Source organism: Mustela putorius, unplaced genomic scaffold, assembly GCF_011764305.1.
Source record: "Mustela putorius furo isolate JIRA1106 unplaced genomic scaffold, ASM1176430v1.1 tig00002044_pilon_pilon_pilon, whole genome shotgun sequence".
NCBI classification, from domain to species: Eukaryota; Metazoa; Chordata; class Mammalia; order Carnivora; family Mustelidae; genus Mustela; species Mustela putorius.
The window spans coordinates 4,460-32,031 of NW_025421931.1; the positions used below are offsets into that span (position 1 = coordinate 4,460).

The following is a 27,572-nucleotide window of genomic DNA, read 5'->3' on the forward strand; positions in this document are numbered from 1 at the left end:
GTAGCTGCCTTCAGCTCAGGTCATGATCCCAAGGTCCTGGGATAAAGGCCCACATTGGGGTCCCTGCTCCATGGGAAGCCTGCTTCTCCCTCTCCCACTCCCCCTGCTTGTGTTCCCCCTCTCGCTGTCTCTCTGTCAAATAAATAAATAAAATCTTAAAAAAGGGGAGGGGGAAGAAGAAATCGTAGAAGAGTCATATATTTCCAGGTTGTGCACTAACATTTAAACTGGCCATGAAGAATGAGTAGGACTTTATCGGAGCGCAGTGGGAATAGGGAAGACCAGGGATTTTCTGTATATGTTGAATTTGATGGAATATCCATGTAGAATATTTTTAGTAACTGGATAATTGAATACTAGGAGTTTCTAGCTGGAGACAGAGCCTCAAGTTTGTAGGTGCTGATTTGAAATAAACTGATTAGAATTATTAGGCAAAGTCATAGCTTGGACAAAGATTGAGCTTGTCCATGATCGAAAACATAAAGAAACAGACGAAGGCCAGTGAACAAAGCCTGGGAATACCAATATATAAAGTATGGATAGGGGTGTAAGACTTGGTAGAGAAGACTGAGAAGTGGCTGGGGAAACTTAGGAGAGGAATTAGAGGAAATGTTGAAAAATTTGAAAAAAAATATTTCATGGAGTATTAATTGTATCAAAACCACTAAAAAAAGTTGGATTTAACTTTTAAAAGTTCTTTGGTGGTAACCTTTTCAAAAGAACCATTTTTGAGTTGTAAGGTCTGTTATTTATGTGACTGGTATATTCTGTGTTCAAATATGGAAAAATAACACAACAAGTGTTATTTTTTCTAACTGCCGTATCTACCTGGACAGGGTCAAGGGGAAATGGTCTGGCCTGGTGAGTAGACTGGCCAACATTTTTCCATAATTGTCAAAACCTAGGGGTCAAGTGTGAGGAAAAGTGTTGTCTTTCTTACCTGTTTTGTGTAGAGATACTTGAGCTTTTCTTCAAGTCCCTGGTACACTCTCGTGGATGAATACTAGGACAAAAATCTGGAAGCAATAGGCAGGAAGCCACTGTCAGGCCCTATCTCTGAAATGGAATCACGATGCAGCTGTCTTTTGACAGTTTCAAATTTGATCAGAAATACTTTATACAGACCCGCAGTTTGGGAGAAACTGACCTCTGTTAAGTATTTTATTGCAGAAAACTAGTATAATATCAAGGAGGAAATATAAGGTGATATGCTGAATATACCAGTTCTCACTTGCTAGGGATTCTGTGTCAGTAAAAAACGTCAGTACTGGACTATTTTTGTTAGTGCTGTCTCTCTCCATCCTCTTTAATTTGCCTTCTTCTTATATCTTTACTTTTACTGCTTCTTTCTGAATATCATCTGTAAAGAAAGCACTAAGGAAAACTGTCTTGGAATCTATCACTATTGGAACACATTTCTACTATATGTATATTTCCTCCTAAGGTAACAGGCTACCCCATCTAAAATGTATTTCATATTTTGTTGTTTCTTGTGCTTAACTTCTTTGTACCTGTACCACAGAGACAGAGTTATTGATGATGTTTAGCCAAGATTGAAAGCATTTTCTGGATTATCGGAAATTTTTACCTGATAACAGTTTTAATGTGACATGCTTTTGTATTTTTTCAGAAATTGGTAAACTATGGCTTAACAAGAATATGTGGCCAAATAGATTGACAAGTTTTTAACCATCTATGTATATAAGATAACTCACTTTGTTTTTCCCCAAATGAATTCTGTTGATCTCTAACGATCAAATCCACTATTTTCAGGCTGGAGTGGATAACTCATCCTACATTTTGAATGTAGTATTTCTGAGTTTTTGAGCAGATTGTCAACAACTGCCTTTAATAGGTGAACTGTTTCTAATTCTATAAGAAATTAAGAAAATGAGTGGAAACCAAAAACCTCTAGAACCAATAGTGTGTTATTATACTGTGTATGATATATTTTTCTATATATTTTATATATTTTATATATATAAAATATATATATATTTTTCTATAATTATTCCTTACCTTATCGATTCATAACTACAATAGAAGTGAATTAAGCCCTATTTAGTTGCAGAAAATTTATGTGACCTTTTAGTTTTTTTATAGGAACTTTTGTACTGTAGGACATATTGGTAATCATCAGAATTCTCTTTTTTTCCCCAATTAAAATACGATTGTTGCTTGTTTCACATTATTTTCTGACATTATTTCATCTATTCCTTTTATGCCTTTATTCAAATGGATTCAAATACAGCAGTCCCCCAGGCAAATTCTAAGAAAAACAGATTCAAGGAAAGGTATTCTGTGAAATAACCTTCTAACTGTAATCGTGTCTTAAAACATCAACCTTAATCATAAAAATTCCATATGATGCATTGGTATTAGAGACTCCCAAAATGATACCCAGGTTTGGTTATTCACTGGAGGAACTCGCATGTCTCAGCATATTTGTACGCATGCCTGCGGTTTATTACGGTGAAATGATACAAAGCAAAATCAGCAGAGAAAAGGTGCATGGAGTGAAGTCTAGAGGAAGCCAAGTGCAGGCTTCTAAGAATCCTCGGCCTATGGGTGTGCTTAATTCCTCCAGCATTAAATCACGACAACTCGTGTGAGATGTTGTCTGCCAATACAAGAATCTTACAGATACTCAGTGCCTGAAGTTTTCTTTAAGTGATAATCATGTAGGCATCTTCTCCCTAGCATATATCAAAATTATGGTTCCCGGAAGGAAATCAAATAGTAAATGCTTGATAAATCACCTGGTTTGTACCAACACTTAACAGTCTCAATGGATACCTTTTGTTTTTTTCCTTCACAGTAAATAGACCTTATTTTTTACAGCATTTTCAAGTCCTTTGCAAAATATCGCAGAAAGTACAGAGAGTTTCCATTTACCGCATGTTCCTCTACACGTGTAGCCTTCTTGTTGTCAACATCCTGAACCACAGTGGTACATTGTTATATTTATATTAGCTCATCTTTATCCTCCACAGTCCATAATTTACATCAGGGTTCATTCTTGGTGTTGTACATTCTATGGGTTTTAACAAATGTGTGATGACATGTATCTACCATGTGGTATCACATAGAATAGTTTCACTGCCTTAAAAGTTCTCTGTGCTGTGCCTGTTCCCCTTGTCACAACCCTTGTCTCCTAACTTAAAAAGTTTTACTTTTACCAGAATGTCATACAGTTGCAATCATACAGTGGATATCTTCTCCAATGTTTAAAAAATTAAAATTCCGAGGTAATTGAATATAGTGATTCAAGATAATCTTTGTCCTTGGTTATGTTCATCAGTGTAGGATCTGATGACATATGCCTTACAGACTGAAAAAGTGTGATTTCTACAGATGTTTGTCACATAGTGGGGAAGGTTGAGAACAATGACGTCATATCCTGCTACCTAGCACTAATCTTTGGTACCATTCTGGTCTAAGAGGTGGATCCAGATAGACTCTCCAGCAATGAAAGTAGGTCGACTCAAGAGGTTATACTTTATAGAACCAGAATCACTAAAATCGCTAAAAGCTTTCATACTTACCTTGCAATTGGAAATAAGGCCAGAGAGAGTCTGTTTGCTATGTTTTGCCATGCTGCAAAGTAGAGTGGCTGTAGACCAAACTTTGTGATGAGGTGTTTCACCCTAAACTTAACAGCCCCTGCTGGAGATCTGGAGAAATTCTGTTGTGTTACAGCAAAATAATTATAGTCTCTTTTAACTGTACCTCATAGTGAAAGTCCTGAAGAATCCAGAAGAATCCTGACTTTGTCAGTCTATGAGGATGATTCTGCTAATGACACCATTTTCTGTTAGTCTCAAGGGTTTGGTTAAAATTGTGGTCATAATAAACATCCACTTGTAGGTATCAAATTCCAATAAATACCATTCTTTTCTTCCATTTGGTAAATGTAGAGGAGAAAGTAACATATTTAGCGAGTTTCCTGCCTGCCAATAGTATAATTAATATTCACTCCAGTGTGGTTGCCAGGTTTGGTCCCGAAGAATACTTTTTAATACAACATCAGTCTTACAATTTGAATATTCTGTATTTTTCTGTTGTTGATTTAAAATGTACTTTGCTTTTTTCTTTAGTGGCGAATAAGACTTCTGAAGAAGACTCTTTAAGCAGGTAGGATTTTTGTGGATTTTTTTTTAACAAATTCTGTGTTAACAAGGGAATGCAGAGAAAAGCATTTGTTGAGAGTTCTACTGTGTGTTAGGCACTATATTATGTGCTTGACATTTATTATTATATAGTCATTACAATAGCATCACAAACTAGATGTGCTGTTACAGCCTATTTTTTTATTATTTAGTCAGCTGTGGTTCAGAAACATTGATTAATTGACCTATGATTCTATAGTTAAAGAGTAGCAGACCCAGAAACCGCCACTGCTGCTAACAAGAGCTTGAACGCTGTAAATTTTTGGTCTTGGAGGGTGCCATGGTGCCCCCCATGAGGCCTAAGAAACTAGTCAGCTACTCAGTTTGAAAATTCTTCAAATTTTCAAATGTGATGATGACTTTGTTTCTGCAACCTCACCTTTGAATAAGAAGCCCAGAACAATACCAAAGGAGTTAATACTAGAAACTGAAGAATGTCCAGAAAGAAGATATCCTACTACAAGAGAAAACACCTAAAAAAGGATGGCTATAGGTGACGAACTTTACCAGCGAGACTTAGAAGTGGCGCTAGCTTTATCAGTGAAGGAACTTCCAGCGGTCACCATTGATGGGGGAGAGGCTCGAGATACAAGCACCAAAAAAATGTGGCAGCAGCGAAATTGGGATAATGACTAAGGCTCCCCACCTCTCCGATTGCAGTGTACCCAGTGATGATTTAGATTGAGATAAGCTTACCGAGGGAGATGATGTATGCGGTGCTCAAGGGAAAAGAAAAGCAGCATCAAAAGCTGTGGTACACCCCTGGGGATAAAATATATGTTTATCAAAAATAAAAAATTAAAAAAAAAAAACAATAGCAATAGTTAAAAAAAAATTAAAAAAAAAAAAAAAAGCTCTGGTACAGCAGAGGAAGAGTCTTTCGGAAGGCAGTCATGGCAGTAGTGCTGACGACTCTGAACCAACCCACTGGTGGAGAGTCTGAGGATGAGTCTGATTTTAGGGAAAGTGAAGATGATGATGCAAACTTCACTGTGGGAGAAAAAAAGTGGAATAAATTAAAAAGAAAGAAGTGAAAGTAAAATCCCCACTTGAAAAAAAGGAGAAGAAACCTCAATCCAAACGTGATCCAAAGTCACTTTGGAAGTGACTTCAAGAGACCGTGCTCCAGCTGCCCTGAAATCAATCTCAACCTTCACCATAAAAGGCTTTATCAGTGAAGAGGCCATTTGGAAACCATTACAAATATGCAAACCTTCAGCTGGAAGCAGAAAACCTACGTAGATGCCACCAGCGCTGTCTGGAAGTAGCAACAGCAGCAGCAACAGCAGCAGGAGCCCACTGGCAGGGGTGTCTGTTAAGTCTCCAAATCAGAGTCTCTGCTTTGGCTTGTCTAGAGTAGCACAAGTGAAACCTTTGCATCCAAATGCTGCTAGTAGCTAATTGTGGTAGTCAACAAAGGTTTGATTAAGAGAATAAGAGTTTTACAAGTGTGTTTATATTTGAATTGTGTTTCTGTTTAAGAAGTATCATAATATAAACGAATCCTTTAATGTAAAAAAAAAAAAAAAAAAAGAGTAGTAGACCCACGATTTGCCTGTCAGCCTGCATGAGTCCCACATCAATTCTTTTGTCCCTCAGCAGCACTGAGGTTAAGGTACAGATCCTAGTCAGATCAGCTCAGAAAGTCAGATTTAGTTATGTGTTTGCTGATTTAGAGTTTTCCTAAGAAACCAGGTTAGTCCAGCATTTTTGTTCTAATATATTTGACAACTAGTGATAACTAGGGGTAATTAGTGCAGTGGCAACTAGTCTCTTGTTTTTACTGTCAAAGATTTTAGGATGGCTCTCATTACCTATGGCCATAGTACATAGCTTTTACATAAGCATGACCTAATCAGGCAAGTTCTTAGATAAAGAGATGTCTGCTCTCCTTGAGATGAATGCTTTTTCCAGAAGTGATGGATATGTAATCTAGGTGTAGGCCATGATACGTTAATTAATTTTATCATCTATTTAGAGGATATTTCTAAATGATTCCTGTTTACTGACTTCCCCGTCTAGTTTTCCCTTTAGACTTGTCCCTTGACCAGTTCCTTGAAGCCTTTCTTTTTTGTAGATTTTTTTTTCCTTTTCTCTCTTGACTTTTCTACAATCTTTTCTCATTTTTTTCTTTTTTCTTTCTTCTCTGCTTTTCTTGGTGTTTCTTTTGTTCCATCAATTTTTTCCCTTTCTTCCAGGTAAGTATTCTCTGTTTTTCTGTAGACAAAATCAAAAGCACATAGAATTTCATGATTTTAGGGCATCTTAGAGATGAATTAATCAAAATACCCTCTGGTACTACAACCTGTGTTTAACATCCTCACCAAGTGATTATTTAAATGGAGAATTTGAAATGCAAAAGAGATTAAAATGACTTACTTGGATATGATAAGTGACAGAAATGAGATTTACATTCATGTTTTTTCCTTTTTTCCTCATCGTAATAGGTGAATGTTTTAATAATAGAAAGATGGGGAGTGGGTCTAGTGAACACAGTGAAGGTGCGTAAGGAAGGAATTGGCAGGAGAGGTCGAGTTTCAAGAATAACGACACTGGGTTGGATGGGAATAAGAGTTTTAGAAAAGATGTCAGAATATTTGGGCTTATAAGTTAGATCAAGATGGCTTACAGAAATGAGGGACACACACACACAGAAAGGAATGAAGGATACGGGATATTGGGAGTTTAGAAAAGCACATTAAAATAGAGGGTTCAAGAGAATCATGAGCAGTTTTTTTGTTGGTTGGTTGAATTGAATGAACTAGCATACTTCGGGTTTTCTGTTGAGAGGTATTAAAATCATTTGAGCCACAGGGAAGGCTTTTTACAGCATATAGGAATGCTGTACTACTACTACTTCCAGCCCAATCTTGGATTAGATCCTCTCGAGTAATGGGGGAATGGAGATTCTGAACCACACAGATATATGGCCCAAGGTAGGGGTCTCCTCACTCCACCTCTTTTTCTAATACTCTGATGTCCTTCCCATGTACTTGTAGGGTTTGGTGGGCTAGGACTGGCTGTCAAATCAGTAACAGACTTCATTTGGGTAGTTGGTAACATGTCTACATTGAGATGATTACATGGATGACTTTCAGTTTAGCTTGTCATCCAGGAGCAGGAAATGGCTTCTACTCTTGATCATTTGATGCTGTGCTTGTTTTGGGAATCTGCTTTCATAGGCTAAAGATTTAAAAGTTTGGAGGGTACCACTGAGCCCTGCACTTGTTGTAGGGCTATGCTGTACTTGTATCCCTGTGACTTACTGTAACTGGAATCTTGAACCTCCCATTCCCCTTTACCCATTTTGTCCATCTTCCCACCCCATTCTCTTCGGGTGATACAGAATTCTCTGTATTTCTGGGTCTGTTTCTGTTTATTTTTGCTTTTTTTACTGCTCTTGCCTCAGGAGCAGTAAAAGCAAAGCAAACTGTTGGGACTACGTCAAAATCAAAAGCTTTTACACAGTGAAGGGATCAGTCCACACAATGAAAAGGCAACCTATGGAATAGGAGCAGATATTTGCAAATGACATAGCCAATAAAGGGTTAGTATACAAATAAAAAGAACTGATAGAACTCAGCACCAAAAACACAACCCAATTTAAAAATTATCAGAAGACATGAACAGACATTTTTCCAAAGAAAACACACAATGACCAACAGGCACCTAAGAAGATACTCAGCATCACTCAGCTTCAGGGAAATGGAAATCAAAACTACAATGAGATACCACTGCCTACCTGTCAGAATGGCTAAAATAAAAAACATAAATAACAATGTTGGCATGTATGTGGAGAAAAAGGAATCGTCTTGGATTATCGGTGTGAATGCAAACTAATGCAGCCACTGTGGAAACAGTATGGCGTTTCCTCCAAAAGGTAAAAACTGAACTACCCTACAATCCAGTAATCACACTATTGGGTATTTATGCCCCAAAATAGGAAAATACCAATTTGAATGGATACATGTACCCCTATGGTTACTACAGCATTAGTTACAATAGTCAGCCCGAGTGTCCATTGAGAGATGAATGGATAAAGAAGTGGCACATATATATACAATGGAATATTCAGCCATAGAAAAAATGAAATTTTGCCATTTCAGTGAAATAGAGGGAACTAGAGAGTATTGTTCTAAGTGGAGTTAAGTCAGAGAAAGACAAATACCATATGATTTTACTCATATGTAGAATTTAAGAAACAATAGAAATGAGCAAAGAAAAAAAAAAAAAAACAAAAAGCGAGAGACAGACAACCAAGAAACTGACTCTTAACCATAGTGAACAAGTTGATGGTTACCAGAGGGGAGATGGGTAGGGAAACAGGTGAAATAGGAGCTAAGGGTTAAGGAATGCACTTGTCGTGCTGAGCGCTGGGTGATGGAATTACCATATCATTATATTGTATACATGAAACTAATACAGCACTGTGTGATACTGGAATTAAAATAAAAACTTAATAACAAAAACAGAGGCTAAAGTTCAATTACATCAAGAAACTTCATTCAATAAATAAATAGATGACCTTTCACTTGATTTTTTTTTTCATTAACTTGTTTTTGTTGTATATTTTTGCTCTAAAGTATTTCCGTTAAACCTGGTGATGATAATGCTTCATGGCCTACATCAGATGATGAAGACTTAAGTTTCAATATGAAGGTAATATACTCTCTTGTGAAATTAATTTTTCTGCTCTGAATTTAGTCTTGTGTATTATTTTCTCTTAAAACTTAGCAGTGGCCTGCCTATCATCATTTTATGTTTGAAGTGGAAAGTTGGTCAGAACAAACCACTTGATAGAAATATGACAAGTTGAATTTTTTTTAACTCTGTTAAATATCAAAGTTAGAAAAAATGGGCTGGAAATATATAATGACAGGAAAATGATATCGGGAAAAGCTTTCCCATGATGGAGGAAATACGACATTTGGTCAAGGATAAGGATTCTTACTGTGAGTTTTAAATTATCTTATCATGACTTTTCTTTCTTTTCCTTTCTCTTTTTCTCTTTATCTCTCTTTTTCTTTTCTTCTAACATGACTTTTATAATACTCATTCCTAAATGAATCTTTAGTGGACCCAGTTATTTATTACAGATTGTTTTTTCTTGGACATTTTTTATTTTGGTAGCATACAGTTTTATGAAAGTAGGTTTTTTTTTTTTTTTTTTTTTTTTTTTTTTTTTTTTTTTTTTTTGCTATTTCTTTCCCTTGTTCTACATTTAGACCAAAATAAGATTGGAAATTGTGGAAATTTAGAAATTTAAATTCTACTTAACACATTCTACTGTGTTTTCAAAATAATTCCATAAAGAGTTTAGTTAAAACTCTTTATCTAAGTGAAGAATACACGTTTTGCCTAAAAAAATAATTAACACTAGAAGCAGAGGCTTTTCATACCCATATGGTAAAATGTCTAATTTCAGAAATCTTTTATATTACAGTTTTTCAAAAATATCTACTCATAATCTTAGTATCAGATTCTAAGATTCAAACTTTTAGTCACTTTATATTTATTTAAATATTCATGTTAAAGCTCCTGCATCATGGGACGCCTGGGTGGCTCAGTTGGTTAAGCAGCTGCCTTCAGCTCAGATCATGATCCCAGTGTCCTGGGATCGAGTCCCAGATCGGGCTCCTTGCTCCGCAGGGAGCCTGCTTCTCCCTCTGACTCTGCCTGCCATGCTGTCTGCCTGTGCTCGCTCTCGCTCTCTCTCTCTCTCTCTGACAAAAAAATAATAAAATCTTTAAAATAAAATAAAATAAAAAGCTCCTGCATCATTATAAGCTATTGGATTTTAGGAAACATAATTGTGCATCTCCTGGAACACCTAGAATAAAAGCTTGCTTGAAGAAGCAATTTTAATATTTTTTGAATGTGAATTAATGAGCAGACAGATGGAATTCTGTATAATGGAATGTTATATAAATAATGTAATGTGCATAATATGTCATAATTAAATATAAAAAATTTTTGAAATACATAATTTAAAAATTTATATTCCCTCTTCATGTTTAGGATGTATAAGTGCAAATGAATTATGTTGAGGAAATAAATGAGACAGAAGGTTACAATCTATTTTTTACTATTCTTTAATTGTGAGCTTAGAATTTTAGATAGAGAGTCTATCTTTTTTCTCCTGTATATTTTTTTTCATGCTTTGTTGAAGATTATTTGACCATAGAGTTGAGGGTCCATATATGGACTCTATTCTGTTCCACTGGTCTATGTGTCTCTTTTTGTGCCAGTTCCATGTGTTCATCATCATTAGACATCAGAGAGATTCAAAGCAAAAACACATTGAGATACCACCTTACACCAGTTAGAATGGCCAAAATCAACAAGACAGTAAACAACAAGTGTTGGAGAAGATGTGGAGAAAGGGGAAACTTCTTACAGTGTTGGTGGGAATGCAAGTTGGTGCAGCCACATTGGAAAACTGTGCTACCCGATGACCTTGCAGTTGCACTGCTGGATATTTACCCCAAAGATACAGATGTAGTGAACAGAAGGGCCATCTTTACCCCAACGTTCATAGCAGCAATGGCCACAGTTGCCAAACTGTGGAAAGAACCAAGATGCCCTTCAACGGTTGAATGGATAAAGAAGATGTGTGGTCCATATACACTATGGAGTATTATGCCTCCATCAGAAAAGATGTGTACCCAACTTTTGTATGAACATGGATGGGACTAGAGGAGATTATGCTACATGAAATAAATCAAGCAGAGAGAGTCAATTATCATATGGTTTCACTTACTTGTGGAGCATAAGAAATAACATGGAGGACATAGAGAGATGGAGAGGAGAAGGGAGTTGAGAGAAATTGGAAGGGGGAGAAGAACCATGAGAGACTATGGACTCTGAAAAACAATTGGAGGGGTTTTTGTAGGGGCTGGCATGGGAGGTTGGTTGAGCTTGGTGGTGGGTTTTAAGGAGGGCACGTATTGCATGGAGCACTGGGTGTGGTGCATAAACAATGAATTTTGGAACACACACATCTCTCCTAATCCTCACCCCAGGAGAAAATGTAGGCTAGTAAATGGCAGAACTGAGATTTGAATCTACATGTGAATGATTCCAAAACCCATGTTCTTTGTGTAATGGTGCTCATTTGACAATGGTGAATATTATAATTATTTTACCAAATGTGTTATTTGTAATCCTTAATACTATTAATTTCTTTTCTAGAATACCCCAAAACCAAACTTAAGAAAACTAATGAATGCTTCTCAGCTTTTCAAGAAATGTAAGCTGTTTGAAGACTTGTTATGCACTGATTTTTGTCCATTCTTGTGTTAGTAACTTGAAATTACAGATATTTTCATATACTCTTTATTTTGTTTTTTTACTAAGTGGAAATAGAACTTGGCCTTCTATCACCGGGAGATAAAACTTTATCTGAGCATGATAATTCTGAAAACAAATGTGACGATACAGTTGGTGTTTTTTCCAAACCATCTGGTGACATCTGTGACTCTTCTCCTCCTGCTTTGCCATCGCCTGATTCTATTCTAAAACCTCCTTTCACATCGTTAGGCCTTGGTCTTACAAAGGTAAGTTGTTTCATTTTAAACTTTTTCCCTGTTCATATTTTATTGTCTTGATCCTTCTAATGAAAAGAATCTTAGGAAGAAAGGGAAGTCCTCAAGATCATAAGAGAAAGCAGTGTCATACTGGAAGAGAGGTAATTGGATTGAGATTTATAAAGTCTGGTGGGAGTGAACAGTTCTTAGGTATGCCATTATGGGAGGAAAGAATTACAGAGCAACTGGAAAGAACAGCTATAGATGGAATATGAAGATGAGGGAGGAGGTGAAGGGAAAGAATTCATTTAAGAAGGGCTAGATGACTGTAAAGCTTGCAAAGCTCAGAGAGATTATTATAAAAACACAATAGCAGTTGTGGGGCTACGGGAGAGCAGATACTCTACATTATAAAATATGGTAGAAATCGGGGGAGGAGTCAAGATGGCGGAGAAGTAGCAAGCTGAGACTGCTTCAGCTAGCCGGAGATCAGCTAGATAGCTTATCTAAAGATTGCAAACACCTGAAAATCCATCGGCAGATCGAAGAGAAGAAGAACAGCAATTCTGGAAACAGAAAATCAGCCACTTTCTGAAAGGTAGGACCGGCGGAGAAGTGAATCCAAAGCGACGGGAAGATAGACCCCGGGGGGAGGGGCCGGCTCCCGGCAATCTGCGGAGCAACCACGCACAAAATCAGGACTTTTAAAAGTCTGTTCCGCTGAGGGACATCGCTCCAGAGGCTAAACCGGGGCGAAGCCCACGCGGGGTCAGCGTGGCCTCAGGTCCCGCAGGGTCACAGAAGGATCGGGGGTGTCTGAGTGTCGCAGAGCTTGCGGGTATTGGAACGGGAAAGCCGGCTACAGAGACAGAGCCGACAGTAATCTCGCAGCTCCGTGTTACCTTGAACCGGTCGCAGGCTCGGTGAGCTCGGAGCGCGGCCGGAGGTCAGGCAGACGGGAGTAACTGGGCGCTGTTCTCTGAGGGCGCACTGAGGAGTGGGGCCCTGGGCTCTCGGCTCCTCCGGGCCGGAGACCAGGAGGCCGCCATTTGTATTCCCGTCCTCTGGAACTCTACGGAAAGCGCTCAGGGAACAAAAGCTCCTGAAAGCAAACCCGAGCGGATTACTCACCCCGGCCCGGGTAAGGGCGGTGTAATTCCGCCTGGGGCAAAGACACTTGAGAATCACTACAACAGGCCCCTCCCCCAGAAGATCAACAAGAAATCCAGCCGAGACCAAGTTCACCTACCAAGGAGTGCGGTTTCAATACCAAGGAGAGCAGCAGAATTCCAGAGGAGGAGAAAGCCAAGCACGGAACTCATGGCTTTTTTCCTGTGATTTTTTTTAGTCTTGCAGTTAATTTAATTTTTTCTTTTTCATTTTTTTTTTCTCGCCTTCGGGTAAATTTTTTTTTTTTTTTTTTTAACTGTTACCTTTTTTCTTTTTTAACGATTTTTTACTAGTTTATCTAATATATATATATATATATTTTTTACATTTTTCTTAGGTGTTTTCTTTTTTAAAAATTCTTTTCTTTTCTTTTTTTTTTTTTTTTTTTTTTCTTTTTTCTCTCTTCCTTTTTGAACCTCTTTTTTTATCCCCTTTCTCCCCACTCACGATTTTGGATCTCTTCTAATTTGGTTAAAGCATATTTTCCTGGGGTTGTTGCCACCCTTTTAGTATTTTACTTGCCCCTTCATTTACTCTTATCTGGACAAAATGACAAGACGTAAAAATTCAACACAAAAAAAAGAACAAGAGGCAGTACCGAAGGCTAGGGACCTAATCAATACAGACATCGGTAATATGTCAGATCTAGAGTTCAGAATGACAACTCTCAAGGTTCTAGCCGGGCTCGAAAAAGGCATGGAAGATATTAGAGAAAACCCTCTCGAGAGATATAAAAGCCCTCTCTGGAGAAATAAAAGAACTAAAATCTAACCAAGTTGAAATCAAAAAAGCTATTAATGAGGTGCAATCAAAAATGGAGGCTCTCACTGCTAGGATAAATGAGGCAGAAGAAAGAATTAGTGATATAGAAGACCAAATGACAGAGAATAAAGAAGCTGATCAAAAGAGGGACAAACAGCTACTGGACCACGAGGGGAGAATTCGAGAGATAAGTGACACCATAAGACGAAACAACATTAGAATAATTGGGATTCCAGAAGAAGAAGAAAGTGAGAGGGGAGCAGAAGGTATACTGGAGAGAATTATTGGGGAGAATTTCCCCAATATGGCAAAGGGAACGAGCATCAAAATTCAGGAGGTTCAGAGAATGCCCCTCAAAATCAATAAGAATAGGCCCACACCCCGTCACCTAATAGTAAAATTTACAAGTCTCAATGACAAAGAGAAAATCCTGAAAGCAGCCCGGGAAAAGAAGTCTGTAACATACAATGGTAAAAATATTAGATTGGCAGCTGACTTATCCACAGAGACCTGGCAGGCCAGAAAGAGCTGGCATGATATTTTCAGAGCACTAAACGAGAAAAACATGCAGCCAAGAATACTATATCCAGCTAGGCTATCATTGAAAATAGAAGGAGAGATTAAAAGCTTCCAGGACAAACAACAACTGAAAGAATTTGCAAATACCCAAACCAGCTCTACAGGAAATCTTGAAAGGGGTCCTCTAAGCAAAGAGAGAGCCTACAAGTGGTAGATCAGAAAGGAACAGAGACCATATACAGTAACAGTCACCTTACAGGCAATACAATGGCACTAAATTCATATCTCTCAATAGTTACCCTGAATGTGAATGGGCTAAATGCCCCTGTCAAAAGACACAGGGTATCAGAATGGATAAAAAAAACAAAACCCATCTATATGTTGCCTCCAAGAAACACATTTTAAGCCCGAAGACACCTCCAGATTTAAAGTGAGGGGGTGGAAAAGAATTTACCATGCTAATGGACATCAGAAGAAAGCAGGAGTGACAATCCTTATATCAGATCAATTAGATTTTAAGCCAAAGACTATATAATAAGAGATGAGGAAGGACACTATATCATACTCAAAGGGTCTGTCCAACAAGAAGATTTAACAATTTTAAATATCTATGCCCCCAATGTGGGAGCAGCCAACTATATAAACCAATTAATAACAAAATCAAAGAAACACATCAACAATAATACAATGATAGTAGGGGACTTTAACACTCCCCTCACTGAAATGGACAGGTCATCCAAGCAAAAGATCAGCAAGGATATAAAGGCCTTAAATGACACACTGGACCAGATGGACATCACAGATATATTCAGAATATTTCATCCCAAAGCAACAGAATACACATTCTTCTCTAGTGCACATGGAACATTCTCCAGAATAGATCACATCCTCGGTCCTAAATCAGGACTCAACCGGTATCAAAAGATTGGGATCATTCCCTGCATATTTTCAGACCACAATGCTCTAAAGCTAGAACTCAACCACAAAAGGAAGTTTGGAAAGAACCCAAATACATGGAGACTAAACAGTATCCTTCTAAAGAATGAATGGGTCAACCGGGAAATTAAAGAAGAATGAAAAAAAATCATGGAAACAAATGATAATGAAAAAACACAACGGTTCAAAATCTGTGGGACACAACAAAGGCAGTCCTGAGAGGAAAATATATAGCGGTACAAGCCTTTCTCAAGAAACAAGAAAGGTCTCAGGTACACAACCTAACCCTACACCTAAAGGAGCTGGAGAAAGAACAGAGAAAGAAACCCTAAGCCCAGCAGGAGAAGAGAAATCATAAAGATCAGAGCAGAAATCAATGAAATAGAAAACCAAAAAAACAATAGAACAAATCAACGAAACTAGGAGCTGGTTCTTTGAAAGAATTAATAAAATTGATAAACCCCTGGCCCGACTTATCAAAAAGAAAAGAGAAAGGACCCAAATAAATAAAATCATGAATGAAAGAGGAGAGATCACAACTAACACCAAAGAAATACAAACTATTATAAGAACATACTATGAGCAACTCTACGGCAATAAATTTGACAATCTGGAAGAAATGGATGCATTCCTAGAAACATATAAACTACCACAACTGAACCAGGAAGAAATAGAAAGCCTGAACAGACCCATAACCAGTAAGGAGATTGAAACAGTCATTAAAAATCTCCAAACAAACAAAAGCCCAGGGCCAGACGGCTTCCCGGGGGAATTCTACCAAACATTTAAAGAAGAACTAATTCCTATTCTCCTGAAACTGTTCCAAAAAATAGAAATGGAAGGAAAACTTCCAAACTCATTTTATGAGGCCAGCATCACCTTGATCCCAAAACCAGACAAGGATCCCACCAAAAAAGAGAGCTATAGACCGATATCCTTGATGAACACAGATGCGAAAATACTCAACAAAATACTAGCCAATAGGATTCAACAGTACATTAAAAAGATTATTCACCACGACCAAGTGGGATTTATTCCAGGGCTGCAAGGTTGGTTTCAACATCCGCAAATCAGTCAATGTGATACAACACATCAATAAAAGTAAGAACAAGAACCATATGATACTCTCAATAGATGCTGAAAAAGCATTTGACAAAGTACAACATCCCTTCCTGATCAAAACTCTTCAAAGTGTAGGGATAGAGGGCACATACCTCAATATCATCAAAGCCATCTATGAAAAACCCACCGCAAATATCATTCTCAATGGAGAAAAACTGAAAGCTTTTCCGCTAAGGTCAGGAAACACGGCAGGGATGTCCATTATCACCACTGCTATTCAACATCGTACTAGAGGTCCTAGCCTCAGCAATCAGACAACAAAAGGAAATTAAAGGCATCCAAATCGGCAAAGAAGAAGTCAAATTATCACTCTTCGCAGATGATATGATACTATATGTGGAAAACCCAAAAGAATGCACTCCAAAACTGCTAGAACTTATACAGGAATTCAGTAAAGTGTCAGGATATAAAATCAATGCACAGAAATCAGTTGCATTTCTCTACACCAACAGCAAGACAGAAGAAAGAGATATTAAGGAGTCAATCCCATTTACACTTGCATCCAAAACCATAAGATACCTAGGAATAAACCTAACCAAAGAGACACAGAATCTATACTCAGAAAACTATAAAGTACTCATGAACGAAATTGAGGAAGACACAAAGAAATGGAAAAATGTTCCATGCTCCTGGATTGGAAGAATAAATATTGTGAAAATGTCTATGCTACCTAAAGCAATCTACACATTTAATGCAATTCCTATCAAAGTACCATCCATCTTTTTCAAAGAAATGGAACAAATAATGCTAAAATTTATATGGAACCAGAAAAGACCTCGAATAGCCAAAGGGATATTGAAAAAGAAAGCCAACGTTGGTGGCATCACAATTCCGGACTTCAAGCTCTATTACAAAGCTGTCATCATCAAGACAGCATGGTACTGGCACAAAAACAGACACATAGATCAATGGAACAGAATAGAGAGCCCAGAAATAGACCCTCAAATCTATGGTCAACTAATCTTCGACAAAGCAGGAAAGAATGTCCAATGGAAAAAAAAAAGACAGCCTTTTCAATAAATGGTGCTGGGAAAATTGGACAGCCACATGCAGAAAAATGAAATTGGACCATTTCCTTACACCACACACAAAAATAGACTCAAAATGGATGAAGGACCTCAATGTACGAAAGGAATCCATCAAAATCCTTGAGAACACGGGCAGCAACCTCTTCGACCTCTGCCGCAGCAACATCTTCCTAGGAACAACGCAAAAGGCAAGGGAAGCAAGGGAAAAAATGAACTACTGGGATTTCATCAAGATCAAAAGCTTTTGCACAGCAAAGGAAACAGTTAAAAAAATCAAAAGACAACTGACAGAATGGGAGAAGATATTTGCAAACGACATATCAGATAAAGGACTAGTGTCCAGAATCTATAAAGAACTTAGCAAACTCAACACCCAAAGAACAAATAATCCAATCAAGAAATGGGCAGAAGACATGAACAGACATTTCTGCAAAGAAGACATCCAGATGGCCAACAGACACATGAAAAAGTGCTCCATATCACTCGGCATCAGGGAAATACAAATCAAAACCACAATGAGATATCACCTCACACCAGTCAGAATGACTAAAATCAACAAGTCAGGAAATGACAGATGCTGGCGAGGATGCGGAGAAAGGGGAACCCTCCTACACTGTTGGTGGGAATGCAAGCTGGTGCAGCCACTCTGGAAAACAGCATGGAGGTTCCTCAAAATGTTGAAAATAGAACTGCCCTATGACCCAGCAATTGCACTATTGGGTATTTACCCTAAAGATACAAATGTAGTGATCCAAAGGGACACATGCACCCGAATGTTTATAGCAGCAATGTCCACAATAGCCAAACTATGGAAAGAACCTAGATGTCCATCAACAGATGAATGGATCAAGAAGAAGTGGTATATATACACAATGGAATACTATGCAGCCATCAAAAGAAATGAAATCTTGCCATTTGCAACAACATGGATGGAACTAGAGCGTATCATGCTTAGCGAAATAAGTCAAGCAGAGAAAGACAACTATCATATGATCTCCCTGATATGAAGAAGTGGTGATGCAACATGGAGGCTTAAGTGGGTAGAAGAATAAATGAAACAAGATGGGATTGGGAGGGAGACAAACCATAAGTGACTCTTAATCTCACAAAACAAACTGAGGGTTGCTGGGGGGAGGGGGCTTGAGAGAAGGGGGGTGGGGTTATGGACATTGGGGTCGGTGTGTGCTTTGGTGAGTGCTGTGAAGTGTGTAAACCTGGTGATTCACAGACCTGTACCCCTGGGGATAAAAATATATGTTTATAAAAATAAAAAATTAAAAAAATAAAATAAAATAAAATATGGTAGAAATCATTTCAAGTGTCAATTAAGAAAACGGAGTCAGGTAATAAAAAAAATGCTCACTCCTCTGAATGATTACAGCTTATTTCTATGAAGAAGTGGAGGAAAATTTTATTCTTACTTTTCAGTTGATAAAGTGTTATATTGTATATGTAATTTAGCAAATCCTGTGTTTATAGATAATGCAAAGTGAAATCTGTTTTAGGCCTTAATCAGATTTATTATGAATTTTGAATTTTGGCCATTATCCTTTTTTTAAAATTTTTTCAATTTATTTATTTTCAGTAAAACAGTATTCATTATTATTTTTACCAACCCAGTGCTCTATGCTATCCGTGCCCTCTATAATACCCACCACCTGGTAACCCAACCTCCCACACCCCCCTGCCACTTTAATCCCTCAGATTGTTTTTCAGAGTCCATAGTCTCTCATGATTCACCTCCCCTTCCAATTTACCCCAACTCCCTTCTCCTCTCTAACACTCCTTGTCCTCCATGATATTTGTTATGCTCCACAAATAAGTGAAACCATATGATAATTGACTCTCTCTGCTTGACTTATTTCACTCAGCATAATCTCTTCCAGTCCTGTCCATGTTGCTACAAAAGTCGGGTATTCATCCTTTCTGATGGAGGCATAATACTCCATAATGTATATGGACCACATCTTCCTTATCCATTCGTCCTTTGAAGGGCATCTTGGATTTTATTTATTTTTCTGTGTGTGTGAGAGAGAGTACAAGAGCAGGGGGAGGGGCAGTGGAGAAGCAGACTCCCTACTGAGTAGGGAGCCTGATGAAGGACTTGATCCCATGAGCCTGGGATCATGACCTTCATGAGCTGAGGGCAGATGCTTAACCAACTGAGCCAACCAGGTGCTCTTTCTTGTGGCTTCTAATTTATGTACTGTGTGGTGTAATCTTGGAAAGTTTTAGATCTTTTTGAGAATAAAGAGAGGAGAGAAGTAAACACCTTACGTAGTCTTTTCATTACTCAAAACTGAAATTTATGACTATGTAAGTGAGGTTCTTAATCTTTATCCATTAAATGAAATAAATTTTAAGGTGCAACACTCTTAAAGAAAAAATATAATTTTTTTAAAGATTTTATTTATTTATTTGACAGACAGAGATCACAAGTAGGCAGAGAGGCAGGCAGAGAGAGGAGTGGGGGGAATCAGGCTCCCTGCTCAGCAGAGAGCCTGATGTGGGGCTCAATCCCAGGACCCTGGGATCATGAGCTTAGTTGAAGGCATAGGCTTTAACCCACTAAGCCACCCAGGTGCCCCTAACATCTTGTTTTTTGATTCTGATTTATTTTTAATTGTATCTGCAATAGACACATGCACACAGATCAAATGAATAAACTAACAATTTATGGTTTTTTTCCTAATATGAACTAGTTGTCATTATAGAATCATAAGGAAGCAAAGGTTGCTAACAGAGTATACAGAATTATTTCTGGAAGATGATTTTTACTTTTTCAAATATCTCCAACAGTGGATACATTTTATATTATCAGGAAACGTTAGTATTCATAGCTATTAGTTTTGGGGGGTTCTTTTTAAATTTAAAAAATTTTAAGTAATCTCTATACCCAGCATGGAGATCAAGAGTCACACTCTCTTCCCACTGAGCCAGCCAGGAGCTCCATAGTTGTTAAATTTAACATGTGAATTCTTTCATATCTGAAATCCAGAAATGCTGGTGATTTTTTTTTTTAAATTTATTTATGTCCCTTTCTTCTTTCCTCATGTGAATATTGGGTCCTGCTTGATAATGACACATGTATTTGGAGACTTTAAAACCTTCAACTTGGATGATCATAATTATTATTATTTGTTAAAGATTTTATTTATTTATTTGACAGATGGAGATCACAGAGAAGCAGGCAGAGAGAGAGAGAGGAAGGGAACCATGCTCCCTGCCGAGCAGAGAGCCCGATGCGGGGCTCTATCCCAGGACCCTGAGACCATGACCTGAGCCAAAGGCAGAGGCTTAACCCACTGAACCACCCAGGCGCCCCGATCATGATTATTTTTTAATATTAGATTCTTTCTCTGGTCATTACCTACTGGTGAAATATGCTGTTCGCAGTGGAATAAGAAAATGATGTGAATTTTAAAATAGAGTTTTATATTTTTCTCATATATCATAGTAGTACTTAAAAATGCCTCAGAATTTTAAAATCCTATTATTTCTTTTATATAATACAAATCTTTTAAGATTAATTTTCAAAAATGAGTATTCCTACAAAATCTTGGTGTTTTGCAGTTAAATCTTTATTAATCTTTTTAATAAAATGTTATTTATTTATTTGACAGACAGAGATCACAAGTAGGCAGAGAGGCAGGCAGAGAGAGTGGAGGCAGGCTCTCTACTGAGCAGAGAGCACAATGCGAGGCTCGATCCCAGAACCCTGGGCTCGTGACCTGAGCTGAAGGCAGAGGCTCAACCCACTGAGCCACCCAGGCACCCGATATTTATCTTTTTCACATCATGAGTAATGTCATTTTTCCTACTCCAAATGTATTTGTCTAGAAATTTCTTCATAAGTCTTCTGGGTGCTTCAGGATGTCTGGGTGGCTCAGTTAGTTAAGCATCTATCTTTGGTTCAGGTTTTGATCCCAGGGTGCTGGGATTGAGTCCTGCATTGGGCTTCTTGTTCAGCGGGTAGCCTGCTTCTCTCTCTGCCTGCCCCTCCCTCTACTTGTACCCCCTGTCTCCAACAAACAAATAAATAAAATCTTTAAAAAAAAAACAAGGCTCTGGGGTGCTTCAAATTTGGTATGTCCCAGATTGAAGACATTGTTTCTGATGCTTTCTTCTTCCCTGGCTTTTTGTAATCTGCTCTGTCATTTGTTTTCCCCATCCTAGTAGATAGCACCACTGAAACACTGAAGTAGGAAAAATCCTGGACTCCAAACTTCCCTGAAATTACTACATCCAGGGACACTTTGGTGGCTTGCTCGGTTAAGCATCTGACTGTTGGTGTTGCTCAGGTCATGATCTCAGGGTCCTGGTATGAAGCCCCTGGTCGGCCCCCATACTGAGTAGGGAGTCTACTTGAGGATTCTCTCTCTTCCTCTTCCTCTGCCCCTCCACCTGCATGCACACCCTCTCCTTCTAAATATAAATAAATTATATCTTTTAGAAAAAAACATCGCATCTCTACCTTTGAATCCAATAATACATTATATGTTAATTAATTGAATTTAAATTAGAAAAAGGGACACCTGGGTGGCTTAGTCAGTTAAGCGTCTGCCTTCAGCTCAGGTCAGGATCTCGGGGTTCTGGGCTTGAGTCCCTCATTGGGCTCCTTGCTCAGCGAGGAGTCTGCTTCTCTCTCTGCCTGCTTCTCTTCCTGCTTGTGCTCTCTCTCTCTGACAAATAAATATAAAAAACCTTAAAAAAAATATTAAAAAAAAAAAAAAAAAGAAAAAAATCACCACATTCAGTCACTCTCTCCATTCACTATTTTGTATCTGCTTCCCATTTTTCATATCTTAATATAATTCCCTCTCTCTCTGTCCTATAATTTGAAATCCTCTTCTGGCTTGGGTTCCTTTTTTTTAATTCAAAGATTTTATTTATTTACTTGACAGACAGATCACAAAGTAGGCAGAGCGAAGAAGAGAAAGCAGGCTCCTCGCTGAGCAGAAAGCCTGATGCGGGGTTCGATCACCCGCATCAGGGATCATGACCTGATGATCCCTGAGCCAAAGGCAGAGGCTTTAACCCACTGAGCCACCCAGGTGCCCCTTGGGTTCCTTTATGTTCATCTCTACATTGCTATGAGAGTGAGCTTTCTAGAATATATTTGTGGTGATGTAACTCCTCTGCTTCTTTAGTGGATGCCCATTACCTGAAGGAGAAAGTTTATATTCCAGCATCACACTTGCCTTTTTTGTTTCAGTCCTGGTTTTCCAATTCTGTCTCTCTATCCCACTCCCAAAAATTGTGTTCCAGTTTTGCCACCTTCTGTAGTAGCTATAGTCACTTACTGTGTTATTCCATACGTCATCCTTTTGCTCATTCTACCTTTTCTAGAATGCCCTTCACACTGTCTTTGTGTAGTCTCTCTCTCCAGATACAGCCCTACCTTTGCAGCATTTCCTGAGCTTCCCATATACAACTGTTTTCCCCTTTGTGCCTTCACTGTGCTTTATTCACTTCACCTGTAGAACTAGTAAATGATACTCTTCTGTTCTCGTTTTTGTCCATCTCTACCCCTACTAGGATACATGACAGTCTCTTTTATTTATATTTCCAGCTTCTCCCAGGATAGTGCCTATGACTTGATGGACGCATTTGTCTTTCTGAGTGAGTGGGTGAGCACGTGAATTGATGTGATGTTTTCTGAAGTCGGGCTTTTGTTTTGTGTTGTTTTTATAGGAAGGAGAGGAGCGGCCAGCGATTGGAACAAAGGACGATGGTATCACTGAAAGTGTTCCACAAGCACAAACCTTTAATGACTGTTTGACTTCTGCTGACAGGGCAGATAAAAACGATAGACATGGTAAGTTAGTGAACATCTCCACATTTTTTTCTAGGCCTAAATGCTAGTATAAGAAATATCACAGTATGTAGATCTAGTTATATTCCCCCATTTCATTAAGATATTTTCTTTTTCTTTTTGCTGTCTTTCTTTTTATGTATACCAGCTTTTGGTTCCTGAAAATTCTTCAACCCTCTGAAAATCTTTACTGCTTTTACTTTTATTTTATTGAAGTATTCATGAAGGGGGGATAGGCTTGTATATACGTTTAAAATTCATAATACATGTTCTCATTAATTTATCTTTGACTGTATTTTATAGCTACGCTGTCAGCATTAGGATTTGCAGAACAAAATGAAGAATCACCTTGGGATTCTGAGGTACCGTTTTATTATTATTTTAAAAATAAAAGCAAGGAGTGATTTTCAAACGTAAAAGGGATGCTTAGACTTTACTCTCTCATCTCTGCATTTGCCTATAAAAACTATTTCCTTATAATTTTTACCTGTAATTGATAAAATATTTATGTGCTAAATATAATAATCCAGCAAATATAGTTCTATTAATTTACAAACTTAACCTAATGAAAACTGTGTAGTAGTAGTATTGCAGAAAACGGAGGCTTAGACGTGATAAGGAATTAGTTTGTGTTTTGAAATTAAGTTATCTAAATAACCAAAGAATTACTCCAGGCCACTTATGGCCAGATATATGATTCTCTGTGGTGTATATGGATGTGCAAAACTCCTAATGAGATCTAGAAAGAGTTTGGATTTTAGTTTTTCACAAGTTGGAATTTGAAAAGATGATACCTGGGACTTGAAACTGTATCTATCTATCTGTCTGTCTATCTATCTATCTATCTATCTGTATGTATGTATATGCATATGTATATGTATATTTTAAAAATATTTTGTGTATCTATGTAGTTGAGAGAGAGAGTTAGTGAGTGGGAGGGAGAGGGAGAATCTGAAGCAGACTCCAGTCTGAGCACAGAGCTCAACTGAACCATGGGGGGCCCCTGAAACTATTATATTTGGATTGTTAAGTAGATTTACAAGGAGCATTGTGATTATAATAAAAATTATAGTAATATAATGGTATTAGTGGTATTATTACCACTGGTTTAGTGGTGTTTTATTTATTTTTAAAAAGATTTTATTTATTTATTTGAGAGAGAGAGAGAGAAAGGGAGCATGAGTGGGGGGAGGGGCAGAGGGCAAGGGAGAAGCAGGCTCCCCACTCCCCATTTCTGGGGCTCTATCCCAGAAATGCCTAGGCATCCCTGGTTTAGTGGTGCTTTCAATAGGTAAAAACTATTTCAGATAGTTAAAATAGTATGCCTTGAGTATCTTTGTGGCAGCCTTACTTACAGAAACGTAAGTGTAAGGTAACGATGACCTTTTCTAAGGTGACAGACTATGGAGGGAGCTTAAAAGGGCCTGATCTCTTAGGACAGGTAGGTGCTATACAGTACAGCAAGCACTGTGTTTGAAGTCAAAAGATACAGTGGCATCCAGGTTCTGTCACTTGGTAGCTGTGGGATCCCAGAAAAACTTGTTTAACCTGTTTGAATGTCACAGAACTCATTCATAAAAATGGTTCTAATACCTACCTCTCAGGTATGTGTAATGAACAAGTATGAAAACACTTTGTAAACTGTTAAGGGCACTATAGAAACATGAGACAAAAATGATCACAGCAGTATTAGTGATTTACTAAATATCGAGGACCCTTTTTTGAAATGTGAAGATTTCTGAAGGGCAATAAAATAAATAGCAGTAGTGTTAAGAAAAGAAGGGGAAAGTTAGAATGGGCAGGTGGATTTCTAATTTGGGCTATGTTAAATTTCAGTGACATTGTGTAGGTATACAGTTGACCCTTGAACAAGATGGGTTTGAATTGTTTGTCCACTTACACTCAGATTTATTTGATACAGTACAGTACTGTTAATGTATTTTCCTCTTCCTTATGATTTTCTTCATAACCTCTTCTTTAGTTTATATTGTAGGAGTACAGTATATAATATATAGGACATACAAAATGTGTTAATTGACTTTACGTTATTGGTAAGGTCAGCATTAGGTTATAATTTACTCTGACCTTCCGTGCTTAGTTTACAGAGTCAATATTCAAATGAGGATTAAGAAGTAGATGAGATCTACAGATCTAATGATCTCTACTCTAGAGATCTAAGGTCTTCTATTAAATATTTTGGTTTTTAATATACACTTTTTCTATTTTTAAGTCTAATTGCTTTTGAAGTAGGAAGTTCAATAGGAGATGAGTAAAGTTTTGGGGGAATCCAAAGTTACATGTGGAGTTTGGACTGCACGGCTATCAATGCCCTTAACCCTTGCATTGTGCTAGGGTCGATACCTAGTATAGTGACTTGGCACTTGAGACCTTCTCAGTGAGCTTGTTGTTGTTACTTTTAGAGAAAAAAAAAGAGAGAGAGCATGTGAGAGGGGTGGGTGGGGAGGGGCAGAAGAAGAGGGACAGAAAGATTCCCAAGTAGGCTTTGTGCTCATCATGGAGCCCAACATGGGGCTTAATCTCCCAACCCAGAGATCATGAACTGAACTGAAATCAACAGTCAGTTGCTTAACTGACTGAGCCATATAGGTGCCCCCTCAGTGAGATTATTTTAGGTGTTTTGACCTTAAATACATTTGTTATTGAATACCAGCTATATACCAGGCTGTACAAGTTGAGGGGTTAGGCTGTAGTGGTTGATGCAGAAAAATGAGGAATAACAACCCACTGTAAGTCACTGTTAGTGGTTCATATAAAGAAAATGGGAATGTTAGGTTAGGGAACAGTGGGGGAGTTTGCAGTTAGAATGGGGGGATGAGAATGCGAGCGGAATTTTGTTGGTCAGAAAACAATCTCTCTGAGTGTGGCAAGAGCTGCCAAGTAAAGGATGAGAAGGACCAGTTGTGTGAAGGTCTTGGAGACCTTCTAGACATTCTAGACAGACAGAACCGTGGATCACACCTGTTCATCATTTCACTCTAATGTCTTGGAATGACCAGGAAGCAGGAAGATCCACCCCATTGTCGTAACCATTGGTATTATTGTTGTTTGTAGAAAAGAAAATGGGTATACTAAAATAAGTGCCTGGTACCTTTTAGGTAATTAACAAATAAATGTTCTTATTATTCCCTTATGAAAGCTTATTATACTTTTTGGAGAGTTTCATACCTATATCTAAAACTTTTTACTATTATTTAAACATAATTTCATGAAAAGTTTTTCTTCCTACTTTGCCATTGCATTTAACCATTATCCTGTCAATAAAGTTTCCAAGCCTTTGTATACAAATGAAGCAGCAGTTACCACACTGTATTCTTTATACTCAACATGATCTACTCCAAGGTTTCTTATGTCAGGTGTCCTATTTTACATGGAAAAAGGTTCTGCTGTTTGGAACAGTTTAAATTTGTAGCAAATATACTTACTAAAGAATTTATTTAAATACATATTTTTAATATCCTTTTATTTTGGTGGGGAATGCAAAGGAGAGTTAGGTGTTTTGTTAGTTCCTGTGGAAATGTACATATAGGTCAGTGTTCTGTCCAAGAAAATATTTACTCTAGCATTTGATGTTCAGTTTACAGCCGGTGGCCAAATGAAGATTAAAAATTATATTTAATTTAGAAAGCATATATGAGTTTTTAAAATGTTTTGGTTTTCAGTATATGCTTTTCTTATTTGTGAGTCTGATGACTATGAAAGTAGGAAGTTCAGATATTTTCTTAGAAAAGGATTAGGAAATCTTTATGCAACTCATTCTTGTTGTTCATTTTAACAGAGTAATTCTGAGAGTCTCCCAGAGACATACGTTCATCATTTATCTGGGCATGCAGATCAGAAAGGGGCAAGTACATTAAATCAGCAAGTAGAAGGTAAGACTTGTATTTTATTAAAAAGTCATTTGATAAAATATTGGTGTAAAATGGGAGCACTGACATATTTCAATATCCAAAGAAAATCACCTATTGAATTAGAGATAAAGAGAAAGATTGAAAAGGAGATAAGTTGAAGTCTTATCAGGTGTCAGTGTCAGTAACACATGAAATTGAGGGTGCCACAAAGGAGCTTACTTAGTGGTTCCATGTCAAGGTACTCTAAGACCAAAGGAACGCCAGGAAATAAGTGGAAAGGATAAAAAGGGTGACTGACGAGAAAGTCAAGAATACGGGGAGTAAATGAAGGACAATAAGCAGCTCTCAGAGTGGAAGGTGGTAAAGTAGAACAATTCTTTATTTTTTATTTTCTTTTTAAAATTTTTTATTTTTTATTAACATATAATGTGTTCTTAGCTACAGGGGTACAGGTCTGTGAATCTCCAGGTTTACACACTGCACAGCATTGACCAAAGCACATACCCTCCCCAATGTCCATAACTCCACCAAAATAATTCTTTTAAATGAGGAGCAGACTATTTGAAATGCAGGAATAATATCAGGTGAGCTTCCAGTACCAAAACCTGTCAGAGTAGGATACCAAAATTTTCCTGCTCTTACTGCTTTCCTCATGG

The 27,572-nt window shown here is 37.8% G+C and overlaps 1 protein-coding gene and 1 pseudogene across 5 annotated transcripts in view; both read left to right on the forward strand.

The window, feature by feature from the left end:
* The first annotated feature begins 2,026 nt into the window (after nt 1-2,026).
* The window catches only part of LOC123394223 (ankyrin repeat domain-containing protein 26-like), a 68,080-nt gene continuing 42,534 nt past the window's right edge, over nt 2,027-27,572 (forward strand). For 2 of the 5 annotated variants that reach the window (XM_045087983.1, XM_045087982.1), the window contains exons 1-7: nt 2,027-4,134; nt 8,753-8,828; nt 11,361-11,418; nt 11,526-11,725; nt 22,927-23,050; nt 23,351-23,409; nt 26,844-26,937. In XM_045087983.1, coding sequence (XP_044943918.1) covers nt 8,823-8,828; nt 11,361-11,418; nt 11,526-11,725; nt 22,927-23,050; nt 23,351-23,409; nt 26,844-26,937 — 541 coding nt within the window. In that variant the 5' untranslated portion in view covers nt 2,027-4,134; nt 8,753-8,822. The remainder of the gene's footprint in view (nt 4,135-8,752; nt 8,829-11,360; nt 11,419-11,525; nt 11,726-22,926; nt 23,051-23,350; nt 23,410-26,843; nt 26,938-27,572) is intronic. The other 3 variants (XR_006608958.1, XR_006608957.1, XR_006608959.1) reach the window with 2 other exon arrangements.
* LOC123394224 lies at nt 4,141-5,867 on the forward strand (annotated as a pseudogene).